This window comes from Channa argus, chromosome 11, assembly GCF_033026475.1.
Source record: "Channa argus isolate prfri chromosome 11, Channa argus male v1.0, whole genome shotgun sequence".
Taxonomy (NCBI): domain Eukaryota; kingdom Metazoa; phylum Chordata; class Actinopteri; order Anabantiformes; family Channidae; genus Channa; species Channa argus.
In genome coordinates this window covers 16,081,162-16,108,939 of record NC_090207.1, presented here as the reverse complement: position 1 = coordinate 16,108,939, position 27,778 = coordinate 16,081,162, and the positions used below count along the sequence as shown (strand labels likewise).

Here is a 27,778-nt window from a genome sequence, read left to right as displayed (position 1 = left end):
ATTCTAGTCCATAGCAAATATGCATGTTTCTGAGAAGCTTAGTCATCATCAGTCTTCTATGGAAATTCTGAGGGTAGCGTGAACGTGCATGTATATGTTTGTTCATTTTTATACAGTCTGAGGTGAGAAGAGAGACAGAACAAGAGTGAAAGAGAGCTGATGAAAAGAGTTCTGGACTGAGGCCTTAGCTTGTGAAAACCTCCCACCTCCATTTGTGCAATTATGTGGCTGTCATCTATGCTCCGTTCAGCACTCTGCTCACCTAAGCACTGCGAGGAATTAACAAGAAACTCCTGTCACCACTCACCTTGATCACACACCAATTAGACCCTCAAATGAGTTTGGACATCTCTGGTCAAAATCACACTCACGTTCGAAAGCAAACATACAACAACTGATGACAAGTCAAGTTCACCGTATCAAATAATGGTCTTTTAAGCACTTCACACCAACTGTACAAGTTGTAAGTGCGAGTGTGACACCTTAGTTCAGTTGGAGAATTCAGGGTTGAATGCACATTTGGCCAAACCGCAACGGAAGAGTGTGTGTGTTTGGAGAATAGAATGGAGCGCGCCTGTTAGACCACAACAGGACATCAGAAATTTGTTCAGTAACAGTAAAATGTACATGAGTTTAACCACACCTCTCCTTTGTGTATATGTGTGTGTGTGTGTGTGTGTGTGTGTGTGTGTGTGTGTGTGTGTGTGTGTGTTTGAAAAAGAGAGAGAAAGAAAGAGAATGAACACTCTAGGGGGCTCTTGTCAAGCATATGCACCTCGATGTGTAACCATGGCATCTATAGAGTCAGATTACAATTTTTCAGCTTTGACCTAAGCTGTCCCCACACACCTCAGAAATAGCAAAAAGCTCTTTATCTGAATCTCAGATCAGATGCTCTTCTCTATGTGTGACAAAACACACTCCTGGCTGGTCTGTGTTTAATTTTGGTACTTCCTCTAAACGGTTGACGCCAGCCTGCGCCGCAGCTCGACCGTGCAAAGTAGCATAAGAGGAGGAGAGTGGAAATGAACGCTGGATCTCATGTCTACATCTAATTTAGTAGTGAAGCCAATGTGCTGCTATTAAATGCAACTATGCTAAAATCAGAGTGATCAAGCTACAGAATAGAAAGATTTGAGTTGCAGATCTTGCTTCATTAGTTTAATTAGCCAGTGATTTTACTTTTGACGTGCTTAAGGACTGGCCTACGTATGCCACTCATGATCATAGTCATCTAGCAGATAATTGACTGGACTGCAGCCATCTCTACAGGGTGGCAATACACAGATGTCTGATTAACTGTAACTAAGATGAAGTCCGTGTCATCTTGACCAAAGTGTGTATTAATGTCTCTTTATAGCTTCGTCTCTTTTTATTCATCTGTACAGAAACACCGATGTACTTCCTGCGGGGTTATTTACTAAAGTGTGTGTATGTGCGGTGTGTCTGTATGTTTTATGCGTGTGTAAAGTCTCATTCATCTATCTCCACATGCACCCACTCAATCTCACAAAGGGCGAGCCATGAGAATGAAAGAGCGGGAAAACTGAAGAGGCAGCTGCCTCTTTGCTAATGTGAGATTGACACTGGAACTAAGAGGGTCCAATACAAATCACACACGTGCATCCATATGCATGGCTTGTGCATAAGCTGTCATAAAGCATGTCTCATAGAGTCTCAAGTCATACTGTGTTAAAGTGTGACAGAAATATTATATAGAGTCATGCACACATTAAATTGTATAAAGCAACACAGTCCGTGTCAACTTATACATTCTCACACATCACACATGCCAGCACAAACACACACACCAGCAGTCACGCACACTGTTTTTCTCGTTTTGTGTCAGACGGCCTCATTTTCTCTCACCACTAGTGGTCGTTTACTCTTTAGATTGTTCAAATTGAGCTTTTCAAGACTTTTCATTTCCAAACAACAAAAACCTCGCTCTCAAATTAAACAAAGATCAGCGAGGGAAATTGCCCAGGAAGACATCTGCGACTCATTTTCCCCCGCAGTATATGATTAGGAAATTCATTTATGTCTAACGTATAATTCCTGCCCATCTTTCAAGTGGGAACGTCCACACAGTGCCCTGTGTTCTACCCATTGGAAGAAGGAAGGAAAAGTAAGGGGAAAAACAGTCTGCGGGATTGGGTTAGAAACAAAGACTGTGTTGCCTGCAAGAATGCTCCATGCTCAGATGTCGCTAGAATTTCGCCTCACCGGGATTTGAGGATAAAATGGGTGCTGCACTTGGCCCTCTCAGTGTGCTAAAGAGAATACAGATCTGACATCAGGCCCATGGTCTGTCTGGAAGAGCCACACATTCAGCTCAGATGGACAAATGATCATTCACACCACACTGTGGTCTTGCCACCTGTAATGTTTTTTACTGTTGCAGAGCACATGTAGCCTTTACTGGTTTTCTCAAGTGGATTCCTTCATTATTTGATAATCTTGGAAAAAACTGTAAACTATTTTACTGTGCACCACTTTTATAAAACATAATTTGCAAGCCTCCTCAAACTGGGAAGCTAATACAATTTCTGCCACAGGAAGTGCAGACGAGACAGAAACACTGAAAAAGACCACAAGGTGAAAATGGACTCCTGTTGTCCTTAATTAGGCTACGCCATCGTGGACAGCATGATTTCTCAGATTCCTTAAACTTTAGAAACAGGTTTAATAACACATAGCTGGGTATTTCTTTCAAATTCCATTCAAGAATTGTGGTGTATTTAACGTTTTCCCGCCTCTTTTCTTTGCCCTCTCAGGAAATGGGTATGGGAACCACCGCAACTCGCCCAGTCTGCTTGTGTCTCCAGGTGGCATGAACAAGAACATGCAGGCAAAGTCTCCCCCACCCATGAACTTAGGCATGAACAACCGCAAACCTGACCTACGTGTCCTCATCCCCCCAGGCGCCAAGAATAACATGCCCTCTATTGTGAGTAATCTTTCTGTCTCCACTTTCTGATCATAATTCTTCCTTTCCCCACCCCCTTTTTCTGTATATCTTTGATCCTACAGGGTCTTAGGCTTTGTTTGCTATACAATTTACTTTCATGCTCTCTTAGCTGCTTTCATTTCTTCATATCAAACTTGGGTTGATGAGGTTATGGTTATGATACACCTGACTTAAGGTACATGACATGTTTTGCCTTCTCTAGTGTTTGGCATTTTCTTAAACCATTTTAAATTTTTACTTTGGCCCAAGTCTGATATGCTGTCAGATACGTCTTCTGCTATTTGTATCTTGGCACTTATACTACAGGCCCTGACATTTAATTTAACCTGTCTTTCTAGTAAGGTGTGTTAAGTTAGTTACATTAGTTCTTTTAGCAATTTTTCCTCATTAGTTTTATTTCTGTTTGCTGAAACCTGGAGCAGCTTCATACCTTGACCCACACTTAGCCACCCCTTCTGTACTCCCATTCAGATTCACTAATTTGAATTTATTACCCTCCCCTTTTAATGCCGTCAGTCTGAGGATGTTGATCTGCTGTTGGTAAGTTAGACTGCCACACAAGTTTAGAAATCAAAACAACCCTAATACGGCCTTAACGTTAAAAGGTAAAATGTTTTCTAATCGGAAACTGGTTTAGATAGTTCTTGAGAGCGTAATGTGTCTTGTAGAAGCGAGATTCTGAAAATGTTCATGAAGTGTTTCTATCATTATAGAGGTTAATACAGCTAAATGCAACATTTTAACTTTCACCTATATGGAGACTGGCTGTGCTGTAGGCTTATTGACCAGACATCACATTTTGTGAGGGCACATAGTGCCATCCAGTGGTTTATCAGAGTAAAATCAGCATGGCCTCTTTCTGCTTGCACATCCTCGTCTCTCTTCCTTCCTCTTGTCTTCACACATGCATGTAGAGTGTGCACTAGCTTCACACACCTACAGGTCATAGATGTTTTTTACTCAGAAATGAAGGACAAGAATACACTTTCATTTTGAATCAGACCGCCCTTATTTTCTGCCAACCCTCCCCTCTGCCACATTATAGTGCCTCTCCCTTGCTGTGTTGCCGTGGAGACCAATGGTGTTACTATAGCGACAGTGGGCCCTCGGAAAGGGTGGTAAATGATAGGGTTGGCAGGGTTCAGCTGTGTCGCATGTCAAGTGATTAATTTCCCCAGAAGTTGGCATCACATTCATTCTCTCAGCATCTGTTTAGTGAAAAGAAGAAAGAAAGAAAGAAAAAGTTTCTCAGTTTATTGCAGTTATTTTTTTGTTTGTTTGTTTTTTATTTTTTATTTAATTCTGGGATTTAATTTCATGTTCTCAAGCCTCTCCTATCCCTCTTGTTCCCTACATTCTCTTGCAATGTCACAGAACCAGAGAATAAACAACTCTCAGTCTGCTCAGTCATTGGCCACCCCAGTGGTATCAGTAGCAACTCCCACTCTACCAGGACAAGGCATGGGCGGTTACCCATCTGCCATCTCTACTTCTTATGGTACCGGTAAGTATTGCAGTATGTGTGCACTGAGTGGTACTTTAAATTAGCTCAGGTGCTCTCTCTCTAACGATCTTGAATATTTTGATCCTCTATCTTGTAACAGTCTTCTGAAAATATCATATATTTTCAGTCATCTCAAGTAACAAAAAAAAAATAAGTGTTGTGCCTTAGCCAACATTATAAGTTGACTGACCGACACCCTCTAAGTTTATAGTGTTATACAACAGTCCAGGAGAAGAGGGTGCTATTGTCTCCCAGGCAGAACATGATCTCATGTATCCTTCCAGCAGCTTCTCTTTGTCTGACTTGCATTATCTTAGCAACTTTGTTTGAACTCATTTGAGCAACCTAAAATCTTCATCCTCCTCTTCCTCTTGTTTGTGTGTTTCCATATAGAGTATTCCCTGAACAGTGCAGACCTGTCCTCCCTGTCTGGCTTCAACAGTGGCAGTTCCCTTCACCTTGGCTCAATGAGCGGGTGGCAACAGCAGCACCTTCAGAACATGCAGCATTCGGCTCTTGGCCAGCTAGGGTGAGTGCTTCAAACTTCCTTTGGGATGCTGTGTTGTGAAATGCATGACGTATAACACATAAAGTCTCACTACAAACACACAGTAACTTTTATGAGATGGCACACCCTGATGTCTGAGAGAGCTCCACTGTTTTCAAACTTTACTTGCAAGACCCAGCACAGATATGACACCTCGCCTGAGTATGAGCCTGTGTGTATTTAAGCTTGCATGTCTGTTTGTGTGCCATAGACTGACTTTAAAATCACTTTGTTTCTTTCTCTGTAACTCTGTAACCCCCTGCGTTTCCTTTCCTTCCAACAGAAATTGCTCTAGCTCTCACTTATGTCAAGGTTCAAATCTCTCCCTGCCCTCTGCTCAAAGCCTGCACATCAAGTCCGAACCTGTTTCTCCTCCTAGAGATCGCACCAGCAGCACACCAGGGGGCTATGGTGGCGGGGTACCGCCTCCCCAGAACCCCTCGTCCCGCCAGGACTCGGGACGCTCCCCTGTTGATAGCCTGAGCAGCTGTAGCAGCTCCCATGAGGGCAGCGACCGTGATGAGCACAGAAACGAGTTCCACTCACCTTTGGGACTGGTCCGGCCTGCCCTGGATGAACGCGAGAGCCCCTCCATCAAACGGGTGCGCCTGTCAGAAGGATGGGCAACATGATAGCTCTGTCCACTCCCCATCAGTGCCCAGAGTTGCCCTTACCCCCAAACAAAGCAGCGTTTTGATGCCCCAGTGATGCCCAAGTCAGCTTCCTCCTCCTCTCACTCGATATCATGAGTCACTCACCACCCAACACCGTTGCCTCTCTCCTTTTATCACTTTAACGCTGAGGGAATGAAAAGGGACGGCCCTTTTCAATAATTTGTGTTTTTTTCCTTTTTGATTTTCTGTTTTCTTTCTGAGTGTGTGTGTGCTTTACATATTGACATTATATAACCCATTGGGTGTTGTAATGGGGGTTTGGGACTGTGAGTGTTCATTGGGATGGGATCAGGAGGTATTTTTGTTGGGGAACTATGCATAAATTGTATTGTGTGTGGATAAAAAGAATCACATATGCATATAACTTTACACGTGCGTGTATGTGTATATATATGCATATCAACAAATAAACAAAAAAAGGTCAGGTACTCTGTTTCATAAAACGTACTTACAATTTGCCTCAGCGATATATCAGTGACTAGAAACAAAAAAAAAAAAAACTTAACATGAGAGTGAGTGTGTCCAGTGGAAAACATCTTAGCACTTGAGTTGGACAAACAATACATGTGTACAGTGTCAGTTTCATTGCTATATACCTTCTCTGCAGTTCTCCCTTGCAAAAATGTGTGTTAACATTAGATGATGTCATGTTGCAGGTTCAACGTATTTATGTAAATAGAGGGTCGAGGGGGGGAAGGGCAGGGGTCAAAAGTTGCCAGACATTACAAGATTTATTTACTCACTGAATAAAAAGCTATTATGCAACATTTGAAGGGTTGTACAGATTAAATGGCAAATCCAATTCTAGACGTGTGGAACCTTCGAGGATTTTAGTGCTCCCCATAAAGAAAGGAGCTGAGCGAGGACCACCCTTTGATCTAAGAGCTACGTTAGTGTAATCATGAGACCTCTGGATCTAGTATTAACTCTTCAGTATTAATAAACAAAAAAGGAAAAATAAAAAACAATTGTACGATACACTTGCTTATATTTTCATATGAAAGGAATCCAATGCAAAGCATTTTTGTGGCTTTTTGTAGTTTCTATAAGCCAGAATGTGTTTTTTGATAGCTTTGCTAATATGAGATGGATAGTTCACCCAGAGGGTAAATGTCAGGGCTTCAAAGCCTAAGCCATGAAAACAAACTGAGATCCAATGCTTTGCTGAACTGTTTTATCTTTGTAGAGGTTTGTTTTTAAACATGTATTTCTAATTATATATAATAATGGTAATATTAAGAATCTTTAAAAAAAAATCTGTGAAATTAACATGCTTGTGTATAGCTTTCTAATATATAAATATATATAATAATGATTTTGTTGGTTTCTTAGTGGAGTTTCTATGTGCAGTTGCACATGTTGTCTGGTTTGTTTCATTTGAGCCCTGTGTTCAGGGGTGTATTTAGTCTAACCTTAAAAACCAGCTGGGAAGCATTGCCAGGGTTTGTGTGACAAGAGCAAAGACAGACCTGAATGCCCGTTAGTGGAAAATGTCACGAGACTGGAACTGGGGATGACACAGAAAGAAATGTTGACACATGATATACATGATTGTCACACAGAAGAGGAAATATGACTGACCCGCCTTTCATCACATATTTCATTCTTAATCAAAATTATCTAATTTAATGCAGTTAGTTTCATAAAATTTGTTTTGACATCATCTACTCTCAGTTTTGCCTCAGATCTTCAGCACAATCTGAGCTTGTGTTCAGGATGTTGCATAAGGAGGCCAGACCTAATCTGAACAATTTTTCTTGTGAATCATATTTATGTAATGCAATTGTGCAAATGCATTGGGATTAATTATCCCTGATCGTTTGGAAAACCTAATTCAATTCTGTGTCGTCCTGTGACTCCTCACGTTCCACTCTCCAGAACAGGGTTCCACATTGTTTGTCACAAACTGCTTAGCTTCAGATACACAAGGATAAATTGATCATGCTGGTATATGGGAGAAGCACAATTGTTTATTTTAGATAAATAGCTGTTTTGATTTTGTCTTTTTTAAAACAACAAAATTAGCCACATATCTCTCTGCCTCCCACTCCTTATCTGCTGTCACTTAAGTGTTATGATATTTCTATGTGCATATTTCATGCAGGTTCACAATGTTGTTACTGTATACAGTCTGTGTAGTCAAACAGGGGCAGAGCCTCTATAACGGTGTTCTTCTCTCTTTTTTTATTTCGATACAAAAAGGCTGAGAAAAAAATAAACATGATGTTTCAGGCAGCACACGTGTGGAGAAACCAAAGCCAGTGGCATTTCTGTGTTGTAAACTAAACTTTTATTTTCACATTCATTTATGGTTTTTGAAGCATTGAAACAAGACAATAAAAGAATTTGCTCAAATGTACATTTGGTTTCACAATTCAATCAAACGTAGCTTTAGACATCAAGGGGGTAGTATCAGTACCAACCATGATAATGTACTGTGTTTTTTTGTGTTTGTTTGTTTTTGCAGGTTTGTGCAAAAATGTACAGGTTACATTGCAAACATTTTGTGTTGACAGATTTTGTTCTTCACTCAGAGTCAACAAAATCATTCAGGCCTGAACTTGAAACTTGATTAAAAATTATCACGCTACCCTGCTCACGATTTAAAACAAATGCCATTATGTCCTGGTGGTTAATTAGATTGCTGTGGTTCTGACACTATTTTTAACCAAAGAGATGGAGAAAACTTTCTGAAAAACTTTGTTTTGTCTTTTTGTATTTGTTAGATTTGAAGCCATTCTTCTGTTGATCAGTTCTTCTTTGTAATAATTATAAAAGTCTAAATGTTGGTACTTCAAAATTGTCCCTCAGCTGATGTTTTGATTAGTCACTTGCAGAGCAAAAGGGAGAGCATACACCTGTACAGGCATGTGTAGTAACATACCATTGCTTAAGGTCCCAACATTCACTTGGGATTCTTTATTGCTCCACCGTGTTTGTGATTTATTTAGGTTGTATTCAAAACCTGAAAAATAATTTTTAAAAATTCTTTAAAAAGTCAGTCTGTAGTATCAATGTAGCTTGTATAAATCTGAAAATGGGGGAGGCTTGGAACTATTGTTTTGTGGAATGCAAGAGCGGCTTTCAGCGGCATAAGCTGGCCTTTGTCGCCACTTGAGACTAAGATGGTATTTAAATTAAATTCACATCTCTGTAACTCAAGGGACTTGATTCAGCTGTATGTAGTGGAAACGTATGGGGATTAAATAAAAGTGTCCTCTGCTGGAGGGAAAGGCTATTTGTATTTTGCAGAGATTTCAGTAAAGTTACTGGCTTTCTTAGTTAAAATGATGTGACTTGGTGTGATTTCATTGTGTTTGACTTGTTTCTGCATACATTAAAAAAAAAGGTTACTTTCAGACTGTGCAGACTCACAAACAAAAAACAGAAACAAAAACACAAGAAAATCTTGGAAGTCAGTGCATGGTACAATAGCAGTTTCACTTCAAGACAATATAAAATGCCAGTGAAATTCTGACATTTTCAAAACTACATTAAAATGTATAATGGAATAATATAATGGCTGTGTGAAAGACATGTATTTGACATTTTTAGCCCAAGTATCTCACGTAAAATTACAGTGGCATCGTCTATGTCACTGTTATGCTTACAGATTACATGGATTACATGAATCTCAAATTCACAGTGAAAAACCACAGGTTCAAAAATAATGCAAACACAGATTCTACAAATCAGAGATGCGAAGATTTTTCTCAAACACACACAAATAGTTTGTCGGCCTATTCCATGACTTGGTTTTTCACTCTTCAACAGTAGAAAAAAGAAAGCAAACACAAATTTTAAAAAATGAGAAACAAAAGGAGGAATTCGTTCAGTAAAGTCCACGGTTTCCTTCCCATCTTCTGGTTTCCTTGCATCAAGCGTGCGGGAATGTTGGACTCACAGAAATTGTGGCACAGCTTTCTTATTGTTAGAGCTGCATATTATGGCAGTGGATGAGGCATTTGTGACTTGTGAAAATAGCCGACAACAATCAGGAACAGTTACACATCAATAAGGGTGTGACTGCGCTACGTCGCCAAAGACTCATAAGTAAGACACATTAAATCTCTACTGGGTTTTGATGCGTCTTTCTGTAGGCCTTCGTGTTTCACCACTTAAAGGTGCATTCCCTTTCTATCAGCAGTTGGGTTTGCGCTGTGGTATTTTTTATCTACAAATCATCAGTTGTTTTCTTTGAGCGCAATTATTTCCAATTATCGTGGAAAAAAACAAGCAAGTAACGAAAAGCTGTGTATTCCTGTAGGAACCTCGGTCCGTCTTTGAAAGTCGACAAAGAGCTTTTTGATATTTTGAGACGTCTAAACCTATTGCAACACATATTTTAATAACAGTTATGGCTTTTTTTCGTTAGGGTGTGAGAAATGTAGGCTAGGTTTGTAAATGTTGGGGTCTCTTCACCAAAACGAGGTTACTTATCACGGATTTCTCCCGTGAGGCTTTTCCTTAGCAACTCAAAACGACCATGAAGTGAAGAAAAATTAATCTGTAATAATTATCTTCAGTTTCGAACATATTTTAGGAGTTAGCACAGTCTTATACCTAAGTCTTATTTAATCTAATCTTTAATTCAATTAATTCTATTTTTAGAGTAAATTATATCAATAAGAAAAAAAAGTTTCGTGTCTGATGCAATAAATCTAGACACGTTTGCATCATTACTTTATAGTCTTTTTTATTTGCGTCTGTCAATCTCATTGTGGTTTTTCTAAAAACCTGAAAGTCCACTTAAGTTTATGTGTTTGCGACATTTTCCATTACATTTGTTGTGCAATCGATTCTTTTCTTTGTTAAAACAAAAAGCAAACATGTCGTTCAAAGAAGTGAACAAATAAAACCGCACTCCCGTTATGTTTTATAGACCCACTGAGTGTGCACAAAAATGCACAACCCACCCCCCAAATGTGTAATAATTCGCTTAAAACCCCTTTTGCCTTAGTTTGCACCCATCACATTACTAAAATGACAGTCTTTTATTTGTTGTTCCTCTAAAACTCGTTTTTACGAGGCCGCGCTCCATGTGGCCCCTCTACTGCTTTATTGAATTAAGCCAAAAATCGCTTTAATGACTGTGAAGCGTTAACGCCAGTAAACATGCATGACCGTGGTCCATAAAGTCAATGTGGACACAATATACTGTATTATCTGTAAGAAATAATATATTGGGACATCAGATCTCACAGTTTCGGAAAAGGTCTGACTGATGGAAAACGGGTTTCCTGAATCTGATAGATATTTTGTCATCATGCTACAGATAGAAGACAATTAGAAATTAAGAGCAAGTTAATCAAAATTTGTGAATAGCCCATTCTGCAAGTAAAGCTGAATAAAGACGGTACATTTAGATTTAGGAATAGCCACAAATGGAAAAAACGACAGACATTGTCAGCTTAAATCACTGTATTTAGCTATCCGTCCTGCTTTTGCCGCATTTGAACCATCTGTAGACGTCAGACAAGTGAAACGCGTTGTCCTGCTGGTGCTGGTGCAACTTAGGCTGCGTCAAATTATACACATATGAATTTGGATGAGTGACAGTCAATGTGGTGACGGGGCGAGAAGGTGAAGCTCACTCACGGGCATTTTTTCATCATTGACATTCTCCTAGATCACCACTAGATGTCACCATTTAGTTGTCTGCTCGACACCTTTCCAACCTTCATCCTCCTCATTCTCTGTCTCCGAAGCTGTGTACGTAAATCGGCAGCATTTAAATAAGCGTGTACTCGTCTACCTGCTTTTGCGAGCTTTGTTTTTAGTGCAAGATCTCATTCCTCACTCATCATTTTAAATTTAAGTTTTCTTTAGGATCCGGTTTTAAAAAGAATGGCACAAGTTAACCTAATTAGTGTAAGTAATGTCGTTATAAAGTAACAGTCGGCAAATAACATTATTATTTTTTATTAATAATTTTATTATTATTATTATTACATTATTATTACATACAACACATAAATCTGGTGCCCGTCTCGTATTATTTAAAGGTCAGAAAGAACATTTTCATTGGTGAATGGTGCAGGAAACATCTAAAAGTACAAGTTAGGTCGTGAAAAATACCTTGGGTGGTTTGGAACTTGGCGTGTTTCATTACACACATTTCAAACGTCTGTTTTCGCTGCCAGACAATGTTGGTCTCTTTTTACTGTGCAGCAGGAAAAGGATTGGGTTAAAATGGGAAAAGTACACATTTTAATGAAATGCTATATTTTCCTATCCTCGGTGTTGTTTCCAGAACACAATATTATGTCGTAGCTTAATTTTGCTTTTTAGATATTTTAATTGTTCTTAGTGGTTCTGTGAAACTCTTTTTTTTCCTTTCGTCGAACACGCGGCCTGACGTCTGTTATTGCAAAACGCCGTTACATTCAAGGCAACACCGTCCTTCCATCACCAGGAGCAGAGAGTAATCCGATGTTAATGCATGTGTCTCTCTTATGCATGATTCAAATAAGAATCACAGGACAACGGACAAGTCGTCGACTCCCACTGCAGACACTGCATCTATTCAGTGTATAGAAACAAATGTACTTCACTGTCTTTTTTTTAATAAAGGCCGGTAAAAACTTGACCTTTCCCAGAAAAAAAACGTGGCGTAAACGAATCATTTACCACTGACCCTTATAACTAATGAATCAAAATAATGAACATTTTTTTATTAAATTATCTAAAAACGTACATATTTATCAGTTTTTCCAAACTCCTCCTCTCACATTAACTTGACATTTAAACCAACACACAAGCAAAATATACATAAATATCTTATTGGATGAAATATAGTCTGATTTCAACTGTAGAAAATGCATGTGTGATGGTCATTTAATAGATACGTTTTCTTCATTAATGTTTTTTTTTTTTTTTTTTTTTTTTTTTTTGCGTTAACAGAAGCTCCTCTGAAAAAACAAGGGGCCAATGCACCAGTGGATGATGACTGGATCATGTCAACTCCCAGGGAGTGCTATTTACTGTAGTACTGAGTAACGTAATATCCTACTATTTTAGAGCAAATAATGTTTAAATATTACGTTGTAGTTTTAGGAGCTCAGCATAGGTGGGGAGACGGACTCCTGTGGCTTTCACTATCTTTACGTGAGCCAGCCTGACCACTGGTGTTGAGCCACGAGCAATTTAAGACCAAGGTTCAATGACGAGGGGAGTAGCCTTTGAGGGCTGCATCTGCTTTGGCTGCTAGAAGAAAGTTTGTCCTCCAGGAAAACGTCCCACCAACGCGACAGAAAGATCGCATGTAACGAAGCACGAATAAGAGCAGCAACTCGATGGGATTTTGTTAATTGAAGGTAAGTTGAAAAGCATGATTTTTATTGTTTTTTTTCACGATCACAAAGTTAAAGTGAGTGTAACTGTTAGGAACAGAAACACTACAAAGACACTTAATTGGAAATATCCGTCCTTTAAATGTTGCAGTATGTGATAATTGGATGTACTCGTCTAGCGCACTGCACTTGCACACGCGTGCTCGTTCCTGTAACCACCGCGCGCGTGCACGGACACCGAGGAGACAGCCTGAGCAATTGTCGCTTAAATGTCACCGCTGCGTCACTGGATTTCTCACAAACTGGGCAGGAGACTTTTCGGTTATTAGTTTCCGCACGGACCGTGTCACCCCCCTGTTACCAGCAGCCGTCTCGATTTGAAAGCAGAAGCTGCTCGGTGGGTTCTTTTTCCCCCGAATCTCCTCTATTGTTTGCCCACCGCAGAGCTCTTTGTTCATGCATGCATGACTATTCAAAGGCTATCCCCGATTTACATCACTCACATTAAAGACAGTTCTAATTATTGACACCTTCCATGTGCCTCAGTGTAGTTAATATCATATCATCCCACAATGTGACTTACACTAAGTATTACATTTTAGGTTCTACATGCCATCGCTACAGCAGAGTAAACATCTGTCTATACGCAAAATCATGCAAATCTATACGTCGAAAGAAAGAATAAGCCATAAGTATGTAATGCAAATGTATCCACTGAATATGCATCAATATTAAAAATAATACGCACACCAGAGCCAACGGCGTCGGAGAATTGAGAATGGCGGAGCGGGTAGTCTCATTACGCATGGGCGGTTTTCCACGCAGGAGCCACGGTTCTCCTTCTCTCCACGACTCCTCTCTGTCCCGTTCACATTAACGAAGCTTCTTGGAAAAAACAAACAAACAAGGCTGTGTTGGCTTTCAAAACGGCAATCAAACACCCAAGAACTGGCTGGGGGGAAATTACTCCGACTGCGGCCGGGCGGACTATGTAGTAAGAGGGATTTGCATATTTTGATGCGCTAATTGCCTTGATGTATTTAAATATGGCTGCACGTAGCTGATATGCTTGTCTACGTCATTGAACGTGCCCTCGTTGTTAAGCTAAAACGTGAATCCGGTTGATTCTAATGGATACGCCTGCAATTAGGCAAAAAAAAAAAATATAGAGATGGTGGTGGGGGGGGGGGGGGGGTAATATGAGAGATTGCGCTTTGCGTTTGTTGTCTTTCCAGTCACATGATTGTCTGAGGCATTCAGCAAACAACATCTTGGGATAAAATGAAAATGATGGCAGGAACAGAGCGGGGATACTGATACCGTCCAAAGACAGAGCGGAGATATTCTGACAGAGTAAAGCGCTCAGAAGTAGTTTTGCAGCAAAAGTCTATTATACAAATGAAAACAAACAAACCAAAAAAGTATTATCACTATCTGAAGACACTATTGGGGTTCTGACAAATAGGTCACCTCCTTCTAACTTTATGTGTAAAATATTTCTCTCATCTTTCTTTTCCCTTCTCTCTCTGATGTGTGTGTGTGTGTGTGTCCAATTTGAGAAGGGCACGTGTGCTCGTTTTATAAGATTATCTCTTATCATTCTTGTGTAGGCTTTTAAAATACAATCAAAGCATTTTGGGTGAACTTGCATCTTTCCTTTTATTACTGATCTAATTCTAGAGTTAGTTTGGGAATTGCATGTAACAAATAATTTCCCCTCTGTCTGAAAACTGGTAAATGCGTTCCGTTTGTCAAAGCTTTTTAGCGAAGCGCTTGCAGAAAATTCATTACCACCCAACTGCGAGGCTCACTTCGTAACCTGGTCAGGGAGGAGGGAGAGGTCCACGCCAAACCGCGAACAATGCTGCCTCAGTTCGTGCGTGCAACAAAAGAACCGAGGGAACTTGTTTGAATTTCAGAGCACGTCCTCTCTTCACACAGAAGGATGGACTTTACATCCCCTCCTCCTCCTCCTCCTCATCATCATCATCATCACCCCCTCCCTCCTCCTCCCACCCCACCACCAACAGAGAAAAAAAAAACGTGCACACTCTGAGAGCTCAACTGTGCATGCACTTTTCTATTTGGTGCTTGTAGACGTTATGGGAAAGTTGTCTCTCTCCCTACATCTCTCTCCCTCTCCCCATCACTCCCTCCTTCTCCTACTCCTCGTCTTCCATGTGCTTGGGATATGCTCATGCTTTAGACAGAGCAGCTGTAGCACGCCCAAAGTAGGCTACTGAATGTTAGCGGCAATTTTAAAGTGATGCCCCCCCACCCACCCAAATGATACGTCTGGGATATGTGAGGGGAACACGCACCAGTTCATGGTACACACGGACCCAGCTCGGCACCGCCGTTCTCCTCCTGCGTGGGACGCTTTCTGATCGTATGCCGTGATTTGACTCCTCTTTAGGAAGTAAGTGCAACTTTTGTGCCTGTTTTAATAGGCTGCGTAGAGGGTAACCTGTGCGTAAAGGGTTCCCTGTGCCCAAAAGTGCAGTACAAATGTGTCCAGAAGGAATGAATACTATGTGATTTTGTTTGGTTAATAGTTATATGAAGTTATAATTTGGGTTCAGATTCTCTCCAAATGTGAAGTTTGTGACTGTGCATGTTTCCTCACCTAATTTGGAATAGGGCGCACTCATTAGATCGTTTTGATAGTTTTCATAGTTTCATAGTTTCATAGTTTCTATACGACAACTGAGGGGTAACTAAAAGTCTGCATTAGACATGGTTGATATATTATAATACTGACAAATATTGTGCTCATTCTGGCTTCACTCGTTATACTCAGCCTTTTGCAGTCCAGCCTATGTAAGAGTTTATTCGGCGATATTACTAAAACAATAGAGCGTCTGTGTCTCAGCTTTCCATACTTAACTTAAAAAACGACCATCTTGTTAAGAGTAGTCTTGGTTGAAATTATTTTAATTCGGCCTATGTATAAAGCACATTTAAAGACGCGAACACTGTCTGAGTTGGTGTGAACTAGACGCTGTGTGAGAAGTGGGATTTCGGGAGCGATGTGTGTGTGAAGTCATTTTACAGAAATAAAAAAAGCCACATTAGTTATTTAAGTATTATATATTATATATTTAAGTAATTTGAATAAATTCACATCATTTTTTTCTTGATTAAATAAAAATATGCTAAGACAAATGTCTTACATTGAATGAATAACGTCACCATTTTCGTCACACAATGTCTTGAAAACAATGCGTTCAGCCTTTATCTATGCAAAAAAAAACATTTTTGTTTGTTCAAACAACATGGATGATGATAGGAATGCAATTGTTCCCTGTTGATATTTTTGACTTCACATCACAGTATCATTAACCTTTACTGAAATACAGCTTATTATAATTTCAAGGAAACCAGTAGGTTGTGAATTAAAAAAAAGTGTGCTGCAAGTAAAGCGTGGCCTGTGTGTGGGAGGCCTTTTCTGAAGCATCCTTTGCCCTAATGAGATGTGCTTTATAATGCTGATCTCAATGATGTGAACCTGGCCTTACAGTTGAACTTTAATCACATCCACATCAAAGGGACAGAACGATCATGGATGTGTAAAATTTCGACAACATTTGAGTAAATTTGCAAATTTTGAATATTTTGCACAATATGAGTAACATTTGGACACAAACAGGCTATTGGCTTGTGTCATACTGTATGTTGCAGGTAGGACGGGTCATTTAAATAGATGTGCCTGAAATATAGAAACAAGAGGAACACAGCTGTGGCTGTGAACTTTTTGGGACCAGGGGTATTTATAGTACTCCCTAATTGAAATGCACAGGCCTTGTGACTCACATGCTCATTAAAACACCTCTGCTTTGCCCCTCCTACCGACGAAACGAGTGTAAACTGGAGAGGCCTATGTAAAACAGTAGCAAGTGAATGGGACACCTGAAAAGGGCAAAAAAACAAAAAACAAAAAAACGCTGATTGTGTCACTGACAAATTATTTAGTGTTATTTTGTCACTAACTAAACCGATTCAGTTGTCATGCGCACACACAAACTCACACAGTCCCCACTCTTATGCACACACACACGAATTAAGCCGATAACTGTCAGACTGTAACTTTGTTTGCGTAAGAACTGGGAGTGTTTTGTGTTCCGACGAGAATGAAAGTTGCCTACACAAGGTGCCACAAACTGACTCGGTAACCTGCAGCTGCATGCTCTTGCGCATGATCCATCACATGTCCCACAGCCTGTTATTGTTGACTCACTTACAAAGATCTTATATATTGACCCATTTATGCTGAGCTGTTGGTTAACTACTTACATTTTCTGTGGAAAAGTGAGCGGGTTAACACACGTACATGGTGCAGCGCTTGTGCTTTATTTCGCGTGAAGCGACATCGCCAGACCACCTGAATACCATTGTAGTCTACCCTCTGGATGCGACGATGACCAAAAAAAAAAAAAAAAAAACCCCACACACGAGGCTAGTGAGGATTTCGACGCAAAATCGAGAACGTGAGGGCAATTTAACTCCTACAGTGGTACTTTATGAGAGAAGAAGAGCAACGAGCAAGCGAGTAGCGTGTTATCGCGAATGGAAAAATATAACCTGCAATGAATAGACAGAGGATGCTGACGTTCAGGCACCTCCAGGATGTCCTTCTCTTTCAGCAGTTGCATTTTTATTGTTTCATATGTGCCGATTTTGATCGCATCTTCAATGTAAAGCAGTTGAATCTCCCTCGTTTTGTGTTTAAAAAAAAAGCCCGTGGTTTCTCTGTCATCCATTTTCATCCCTGAGTGAGAGAACGCGTGCAGACTGGTCGCTGCGAGGCGGACTTATTCCAACGCGGGCTGTGTAATGGATGGAGACTGTGCATGAATAGGAGGGTGCATTTGCGATTTTTTTTTCATGACATCACCGCAGTTACATTGTCGTGGTCCGAGGCCTTTGACCTCACCGGGGTTGGTCCATACTTTGGCCACCCCCAGCCCCCCTATCCTTTGGGGATGGCCCTTATTCCCCCACTCTTTGCAGACCGACCGAGCACGCAGCCTGAAGAACGGACCCCTTGGCTCTGAGTCCTCAGCTATATCTCTCCTTAAGTGCGTTCTGGATGTGAACTGTGACAACTTGACACTCTCTAGACAAAAAAAAACAGGCTGCTGTCCTCATTTGCGTTGTAATTCCCTGTGCTGTTGTTGCACTTTCCACAGGAAACTGGATTTCCTTCTTTTTCCCTTGTCTACCGTGTTTCTTCTCTGCCGGCCGCACAGGATATCTATTGCTCCTGCTACAACGACTTAATAGAGGCGAAAGAACCTTTTGTGGGATTGAATCCATTTGCATTGCAAATTAGGGCCCCTGTGCAAGGATGACTGCACCTTACCCGCGATTTTCAAGGCCTACTTCAACTCTGTATTATTGGTTGATGTCAAGTGAATGTGACATTAACATTTGGATTATATATCTTTTTTTGGGGGGAGAATTACCACCTTGTTACACCGGGTGTATACCAGTTCGGACTGCGCAATAGAGGCCATCAATGGCAAAAAGGGAATATATAAGGGATATCATGTAACTTGAGAACGACGCTAATGACTGTTGGTTAATTTATCTGAGCTCTGAGAGATGGAACATTGGAGACCAGAAGAGGAAATGTACATGTGGATTAATGTTGGAGATTGGGAAGTGAGTTGTTATCTTTGGTTATCTAGCTGTATGAGTGTTCTGCTCGTCATAAAGCTAGATAACCGAAAGTAAAAACTACTTCCAGACTCGTCGAGGACTTGTGGAGAACTCGTGTCATTATTGAGCAATTTCCCCATGGAACTTAACATGTAGATTCTATTCGTCTGACTGACTTCATTGTGATTTTATTCTGATTTATGTTATTGCACAATGTACAACTGAATTTTTATGTCAGGTAATATTCACTAGGAAGGGACAGTTTTATTTGTGCAACTTTTTTCAAAGAAACATATTGCACATTATTGCTGCACACACACACACACACACACACACACACACACACACACACACACACACGTTCACTCTAACACACAGTCCTTCCTTCAGGACAGAAATTGCATGTTTTTATTTATAACCTTTTTAAAGCTTAAACATGATGTATGATTTAAATTTTTATTTTAACTGAATGGAATTTTAACATTTATCCCTCTTCGACATTTCACCCGAAGTGAAAGAGTGACATATAGAGCTTGTGTTGGAACCCACGTGTGCGCCTTCATGCTTCTTATTTCAGCATGATCGAGTCTGGCCAGGAAACGGCGCCGGCATCCCAAACACTAATAATTAGGACGTATACTGAACTGACAAAAATGGAGAGAGGGAGAAAGATGGGGTGTGGGGTTAGGAGAAGGAGGGAGGTGGCAGAAGAGAGAGGAGAGGAGGGAGGGATTGGGGTGATGTGTGTGTGAGTGTGTGTGTGCGTGTGTAGTGGGGGCGTAGGGCCTGCTTAATTGATTCCGTTAACCGCAGTGCAGGAGATGTGAACGACTGGACGATCCCATTCCCACGCTCGGTGGGGCAAGTGGCAATGCCATACCCAGGCCCAATATGACAGACAACGCCGTGAGGGCCTGGAGGGGCTGGGAGGGGGGATGGGGGACGACAGGGGTCATGAAAAGACGTCAAGTGCACCAGACTCATCTGCATCCCCAAAGAAAGAGGCGACGTTTCCCAGCCCCAGCCGACGCGGCGCTCCTGAACTTGGAGTAGTAACGGTCTTGAATGCGTAATGTGTCGCCAGTTGTACTGATAATGAGGACTTTGGGTCATTATCTTAAAACTATGCCGGTTTATGAATTTGAAAGGGATGTGCTGCAACTCTGTAATCCCGCTTGGGCCCACTTGCATAAGTGCTCAAGCAAGGTTCTATGCGTTGCATAGGCTTCTTCTCCTGAGAATTAGTCTCAAAAAAATACATATAGGACATTTCGATAGGTGAAACTGTTTGTATTTGAACTTGACCGAGAAAAGAAGCCGATTTGAAATAAGGTGACTAGAAGAAAAAATGCTAGCTGCATATTATTAATGGGTTGTGTGCAACATAAAGCAGTGGGGTTAAACACGGAATACGGGATTAAGTAGGTAAAAATCTGTTTCTTTATGGATTAATCCATTGGTCACCTAACCTGCAACATTCTCTAATGGCTCAAATTGTAATATGCTTTCTCTGTTAAAAAAATATAATTCCAGTATAAAAATCATTCCATTGCAATCAGCATTTTGCTTTATTTACACTTATTTGACGATCAATAAAAATAATTTTGGTATTGATCTTTTAAGCCCACACACAGAGTTTGAGATGAATCTTATGCACTTGGCAAATGCAGAATCTCTGTAATGATAGGCTGTTTCCGGTGTAGACCACGTGTTAAAACAGCTCTGATGCATTTGGATCTATCTTTATAGTTATGTTTGTGTGTGTCTTTTAATTTTCAGCTTTCAAAATATCTCATTAAGTCATAGTTCAAGTTCAGCATGTGTTCAGAAATCTGCTATTTTGCAACAGAGGATTATTCAAGTGGAGTGTTAAACAGAGCCACAGTGGCTGAATTCAGCACTGCCTTTTATGAAAAGGTCTCTTGTCGACTTTCTCACACTGTCAGACAAAACTAGTGTCTCTTGTTCCCGACCCCTGTCAAAGGCAGCCTACAATACCAGGCCGTTTGCCCAAAAGAAAATTTGAGAACACAATTTGGGCCGAGCAGTGGTGAATAAAACAAGTCTTATTGTCCTCAGTTAAGTCGATTGAAATCGTCGTCTAGCTTTATGAAAGGAAACAGTGTTTTCAAGGCTGGGGGCCACACTAAATGTCAACTTAGAGTAAGGAAAAAAAATGTAGAGTCTATAACTAAGCCACCTTCTCATATCATTCAACAAATTGTGTACAATAGCACATCCAGTATCCTTTTATTAAATAGGTTACACATTGTTGTTTATCTTAATTTCTTTGTTGCTTAATTTCTTAACAGTGGCCCGTTCAGCACTCAAACACCAATTTGAAACAAAGGATGTTCTCTTCTATATTTGTAATAGGATTTATTAGATTCAGTATGTATAGTATATCTATTTAAAGTATCATACGAAAGGGATCAAAGTCGATCCAGTCAATGGGATATACAATTTGAATCTGAGATGTATTGTTACCAGGAGAGAGCAGTATCACATGTCTCAGACAGCTGCAAATCACACTTGCATGCATCTCCTTCTGGTGCCACTTTCAGCTTTTCTGGGCTGCATGGAGGAAAGATGCAATATGGGTTGGCACCAATTTGTACAGCCTTACCTGCCTAAATCTCACCAACTGAGGTGACATTAACGTTTCTTTTACAAACACTATGGCCATCAATTCTTCAAATAATGAACTGTTTGCTTTATGTGTATATTTTTATTTCTTAGTTTCACACCTGATAATGTAAAGGTACCTTTCTATGCATCCTTGTTTCTCTATAAGCACTCTTTCATGTGTGTTGGGTGGCCAAATGTATGGTTGTTCATGATTTATAGAAGTGTTTTTACCGTTTAAGCTTGTTGCAGACCCTTATGTTTATTTCACAGCACTCCATTTCCATACATATAAATATATGTGGTGACAATCCCCTTTCCTTCTCTTCAGTAAATAGGGGCTATGCGCTCGGCTGTGCCCTTCTTCCAAGCTCGTACACATACAGTTTGCCGCAGCCATTGTTGTCACGTGATTTGTTGAGTAACAAAACCATGGCGACCATAGAAGGTGTTTTCATATTCATTAGACAGGCAATCAGCATATTTTATGTGGGCGTGCCCAAGGTTTTTATGTGCTTTCTCTTTACCTCTGTGCTGTGTATGGCAGGTGCAGTAGCACTATGAGCCCTGGGTAATTTCTGTGCCAAACAAAGGGTGTGAACATAGTCGTCACACAGGTGCCATTTATTAATGTTTGTGTTACTTGGCTTTTTTATTTTAATTCATTGCGGCCTACTCCAAGATTGCTTTGCTATAACAAAGAGGTTAGACATGTCTTTTTTTTCTGGAAGAAAAGTTGTTAAATTTTGAGCTACCAACAAACATCATCTACAGAGTTAGGCAGCTAAAGTCCAAACTATTTTATCCAGGTCCACGGAACAGAAATGCAGGCGCATTTTTAAACTGCTGAGCATTATGATTGGGTGAGAGGAACCATGTGCATTTACGTATGTATGTCTGTGTTTGAATGTCCCGTGCGATTAACTGATCGAGGCATCTCAGATAGCCTGTGAGGCTAGTACATCATGTTGATGAAAGGGAACAATAGCTCTGTCTCAGTCAACAACGTCTGTCTGTCTGGCTTGGGCCATGTCTCTCTCTTTCTGTGTGTATGTGTGTGTGTGTCTCTGTGTGTGTCTCCTGGACATGAACTTGAACTTGAGACAGGCAGCCAGACACCATCTGTGCACCAGGAGTAATGAATTCAGTGCATTCATGACTGTGGAACAAGCCTAGTCCACCGCCGCCCATTGATGAGCAGATGACCCTTATAGTCTGAGTTAGCTCTTCATCACTAATAGAATTCAACAATACCAGCTGGTAGTAGGGTAGTGTGTTTTGGTTGTGAAAAGAAATAAGAGCAGTGGTGGGCCAGTAGTGGTGGAGGTTACACAAATGTGTGCAGAATGCATGCTTGCATGTGTCACTTCAGTTTCTGGGCATGTATGTTTACTTCCTGTTTATCTTTGCCTCACCAAATAGCTTATATAAATTAATAGACACACACCCTTTTCCATCCCATATACTTTACCTTTTCCATTAAAGCAGCCCCGTGCTATTTTAAAGACACAACCATGCTGAATTTATTGGCTTGATGATTGAAAGGTCAGGTTCAGTATTGGCCCCGATAAAGGGTAGTAAGTGAATGAGGCATACACCTTAAACAAGCGAGGCACAATGTGAATTCCTGCAGGCCCTCCTCCTCCTCCTCCTCCTCCTCCTCCTCCTCCTCCTCCCCCTCTTCCTCCAGCTCAAGCTTCTGTCACAATCACAAACACTCATTCACGCATGCGCACACACAGCAAGGCTTTTCCCTCTGGTTGGTGTCGCCACGGCAACGGTAGGTGAGATCACCGTGCGCATGGCAGCATCAGCCCCTGCCAATGCAGGACAGGTTCCTGGTTTCTGTGAGAGTGAGCATGCGAGTGTGTGTGTTAGTATGTGTGTGTCTGTGTGTGTATCTGTGTGTGTGTGTGTGTGTGTGTGTGTGTTTGTGTGCGTGCGTGCGCACACATATGTGTGTGCATAAGTCTATAGTGCTCTCTGCAAGAAACAAGAATTCCCAGAATTCCTGTCTTCATTGCTCAATGTGGAGACAGATTGTAATGTTAGATGTGTTTCCTGTAAGGTAACCTCACATGTTTAGTTAATGGATTTAGTTTGAGTTTCTCTACTCCACAAACTAAAGTTAATCTTGCTGATAAATGAACTTACGTATAAGTATAAGAACAAAGTCTGAGATTGTATTTTAGTATAACATACACACAAAAACTCAAAAGGTGTCACTGGCTCCTTCAATGGTGTCTTTACCAATTAAGCAGGATCTGATCGACCTCCCTCTGAAACAGACCAACCAGCCATAACTTGCCAATAATCCACTGAGGAATGTCATGGTTAGGCCCTTTTTAATGACATCATGCATGGCCACTTGAGCGTCTTGTACAGAGCAGCGGGCATGCTGTGCTCTGCCCTGCTGTATGGCTCTCCCCTTTAGCTAAGTACGTAGAGATGCATGGCCGACGTGTTAGACTAGAACTGCCCTCATACATACAAAGATTCCATATGTCACATATTGGGATATTGTGTTTGAAAGTGACAGAGTTGTGTAGGTTGGTTATTTTCTGGTATGATGAGATTATCTAGTGCTTATGGTGTTAAAATCATCTCTTTAGTATGTGTCATGTAGCATAATGTGCATCTACTGTATATTTGCAATAAAGCTTTTTAGTATTAACACGTAGGGAAACATGAGCCAAATAGACACAACTTTCAGGACACTGGTGGTCCAACACTATTTATGTGTATCAGTAAATAATAAATAAATATTGATATAAATTAATTATAAATAACAAATTATTCAAAGTTGTGAGGTTATGTACCTTTTTTTTCAAGCTGAAAGTTGCAATCTGAAGTGAAGCCAAAAGTTGGTCATCCAAAAATTGCTACTGCCAACACTTTGGTCCATGTTGTGACCAGCTCTACCCTATTAATCTAAAGTCTCCATCAGTATGCCGGCTAGTCTGCCACAGTGACTTTAAATTTGTCTCACATTTTGACTATAAAACCTTGTCCCTATTTTCAAGGCAACAAGGCTCAGTGTAGAGGGAAGAAAAAATATAGTTTTGTGTCTTATACACATGTAACATTTTGTTAAAATCTCTTATTGAACTGTAATGCTTTTGGCAAGCAATGTTGTGTGAGCTCAAAAGGGGGTTTGTAAAACCCCAAAATAAGATTGTCCCATTCTAATAACATGCAGTCATCATACCATATATTGTTTTGATACAAAATCTCTTTTTGTGTGTTTGGAGGGGCACACAAACCACACAAACCACACTATACACTTTGTACCTATACTGCCAGTGATAATGCCAACATGAACTTAAATATGCTTCAGGTACTCTATGTAGCCGCAGTGCACAATAAGGATGTCTGCATACTTGCTATGTTTGCACCACAGGTTTAAAGGTGGCTGTCTGTCTCTCTTTCAGGATTTCTGTGTTCAACTGGCTTCTGATTATGCAAATACTCTGCACTATAAATAAATAGGTATAATTGCATCTGAAATATGCTTTGGATCTTGCTTGAAGATGAGAAGAATATAAGTAATATATTTCATGTTAGTTCCTTATTCATCTTCAATTAATTACACCTAAAGCATTGTGGTGCTCAGTCTCAATTATGCTTTACTTTACATCTAAGTGGTGTGGATGCTTTTAATGTCATTGTGTATCCTGTACATCCACGGTATTATCAAAATTATCACGATCATTGTTATTGTATTCATTTTCAATTTCCAATTAGTAAAATCAGCATAACACAGTTTGAAACCTCAACTTGCTTTTCTACTTCAATATGTAAATAATGTTTAAAGAAGCTCTGACTCTGCAAAACACAGCATCTCTGTGTTCACCACAGCCACATTTGGGAGGATCTCCAGAAAACATTAAATAAGCATAAACACTGCCAATGTGTCAACTCCACAATTAAAACATGCCAGTCTCTCTGCTCATTGTAAAGTGTAGCGAATTGAGGCCTGAATGCAATCTAGAAATGGTGAACCATTTGAAAAATATATGCCGTACGGCAATTAAATTATATGGGCTCTCGGACCAGGGAGCCAGCACCAGTGCATATAGAACACTGAGCAGTAGTTGCTACACTCGCATTAGCATCTGGCCCTTTTATGTAAATTTGATGAGAAAGGACTCATGCATACACGCCAGTGCTGGGGTGTACTCGCTTAATATCCTTATTAGAGAGGGGTGAATTAAATATTTATTAGGGGTGCTAAGGGTTAGGAAGGGGGTCTGTCCTGTGTTGTCACAAGGACCTGAGTTGGAAGAAGGGGGAATGGTAGGAGGAGGTTGGCTTTCTCTATGAGTGTCTCTCTCTGCCTCAAGGTGCCACCATCTTAAGGCGTTTGGCAGTAGTGAGAGTGTGAGGAGGGTAGACCTAAAATGTCCGCTGGCATAGACATGCAATGCATACACATTAACGCATACAAATTCATGTGCAGGATGTTTACAGGAACACAGAGCTTTAGAAGTCAATTATTCATTTACTGTCATTGGCAGCTAGGCATGCTGAGCATTTCATTTGCATGTATAATTCCCTCGATTGCTGTCACCTACAACATCGGGATGTGTTTAGCTTACTGCTGCACGCTGTTTATTGGGCACGAGCACTAATACTAGTACCATAGCTAACAGAACTAAAATCCAATTTGCAATTTATTTCACCCCAAGAAACTATTTGTAGATGAAGTTATGTTGAGTTCAGTTTGAGAAAAAATAAGCATTGTAATGTGACACATAAAACATTTTTATTTCAACATATTTCAAGTTACGCGGATGATTGTTCCTTTACAATTTCTAATGCCACCTTAAATAATTTAATCGCTATACTTTTAAACCATAACTTGCCACTTTAAATTTCCAGTGATCATAGAAATAAAAGAGATCATAGAAATCATACTGCATATCTGACAAATGTATCAGTGAATTTTAAACTTAAGAATAAAATTGGAGCATTTAACTGATAAAACTTGAACATGATACCTTTGATTTTAATTTTTACACAAAAAATGACTACAAATGCTACAGAGCAAAGAATAGAGGTTGGTGACAATATTTCCAATATGTGACAGTTAGCACTATACTATTCCTTTCTCTTTCTGTCTGCTCTTTTACTCTTCTATTCTCTCTCTCACACACACACACACACACACACACTAGCTTATCTCTCCTATCTGTTAATTATCTTAAATGTACTTAGAGAGCCAACAAACACACGCAAACACACATAAATACAGTGCATAAACACATAAAATTCAGTGAGATACAGACACAGCATTAACAATCCCCTTCATCTGATGTGCTCCTGAGGCATTAAGCATTAAGAAGAATGTGCAGGAAATTATTCAAGATGAATATACCACATATCATCCCCATTTTTCAGGTATCGACACGCAGGCACACACACACACACACACACACACACACACACACACACACACACACACACACACAGAAATAGATATTCACCGTATAAGGAAATTATGCTATCAGAAGTATTTGACTGATTTTAGTTTTGGTTTAAATCAGTTGATAATGTGTAAATTTGTTTCTATAGTTATATGTCTATTTCAGTTTGGATGTTATTGTTTGTATACTTCAAGTGTGTACACAGCTGTGAGGAAATTATATCAATGTACGCTATGTGCCTTGCATGCATTGCCTGTTGTCCCTTTTTACATTCATAAAGTATACATACAGTATCAGCTGTTCCCCTTGCCAACCTCCCCATTTGCTCTGATGAGTGGTACGCCCCGGCGTGCTGCCAAAGAAGTGAGAATAATTAAACAGCTGCGTGTTTGAGCCTGGCGTTGGCTAATGGATTGTTACCGTGAGGAAATGAGACAGGCAGCATGGGGGAGCTGGGTGGCAAAGCAGACCTCGACTTTGGATAATGAAACACTGTAAGGCACCGGGGTGGAGGGTAGACACACCTCTCGAAAAGGAAATGCTTTTGTTCTTTGACTACTTCTTTTTTGTCATGTAGGTAGGTGCAATTGGTGAGGAGTCACATGTTGTGAGAAAAGACACAGTCAGTATGCATCCCTTAAGTCAAGATACCTGCTTTTTTTCCAATTGTAATTTTCTTATACTATTTCAAATCAGTGCAGCTTGTGTAAATATAATTTTTGTTTTCACACTCTATTATAATAATTTGTGTAGGCTGTGCATATATTGCTCTTCATGGCATCTTAAAATGTGTGTGTGTCTGTGTCATTCGGAGTGATATACATGTATATGCAATTTCAATTACATTTAGCATCCTTTGCATCACTGCTGCTTTAGAGAAAGCAGGGGGTGATTGTTGCCAATGTTGTTGCCACTGTAGCCCTTCAACCCCCCCCACGCACCATTTGCACAGAGACTAGAAGCAGAGTAGCGGTGGGGAGAGGGAGATAGAGGAGCAGGAGGGAGATGGGATGAGACAAGCCACACAAGCCGCAAAGGGAGCGAGGTGAAGGAAGAGGGGGAGCACTGCAGTTACCCT

General features: G+C 40.4%; 1 protein-coding gene and 1 long non-coding RNA gene across 21 annotated transcripts in view; both read left to right on the top strand.

The window, feature by feature from the left end:
* The window catches only part of mef2cb (myocyte enhancer factor 2cb), a 71,135-nt gene extending 63,080 nt beyond the window's left edge, over positions 1-8,055 (top strand). For 10 of the 20 annotated variants that reach the window (XM_067520153.1, XM_067520164.1, XM_067520162.1 and 7 more), the window contains 5 exons: positions 2,778-2,950; positions 3,488-3,511; positions 4,346-4,475; positions 4,869-5,004; positions 5,306-8,055. In XM_067520153.1, coding sequence (XP_067376254.1) covers positions 2,778-2,950; positions 3,488-3,511; positions 4,346-4,475; positions 4,869-5,004; positions 5,306-5,654 — 812 coding nt within the window. In that variant the 3' untranslated portion in view covers positions 5,655-8,055. The remainder of the gene's footprint in view (positions 1-2,777; positions 2,951-3,487; positions 3,512-4,345; positions 4,476-4,868; positions 5,005-5,305) is intronic. The other 10 variants (XM_067520171.1, XM_067520169.1, XM_067520172.1 and 7 more) reach the window with 1 other exon arrangement.
* A 6,243-nt stretch (positions 8,056-14,298) lies between these two features.
* LOC137135706 (uncharacterized) overlaps positions 14,299-27,778 on the top strand; it is a 36,524-nt gene continuing 23,044 nt past the window's right edge. The window contains exon 1 of the long non-coding RNA XR_010915480.1: positions 14,299-15,407. This is a non-coding gene — a long non-coding RNA (uncharacterized lncRNA). The remainder of the gene's footprint in view (positions 15,408-27,778) is intronic.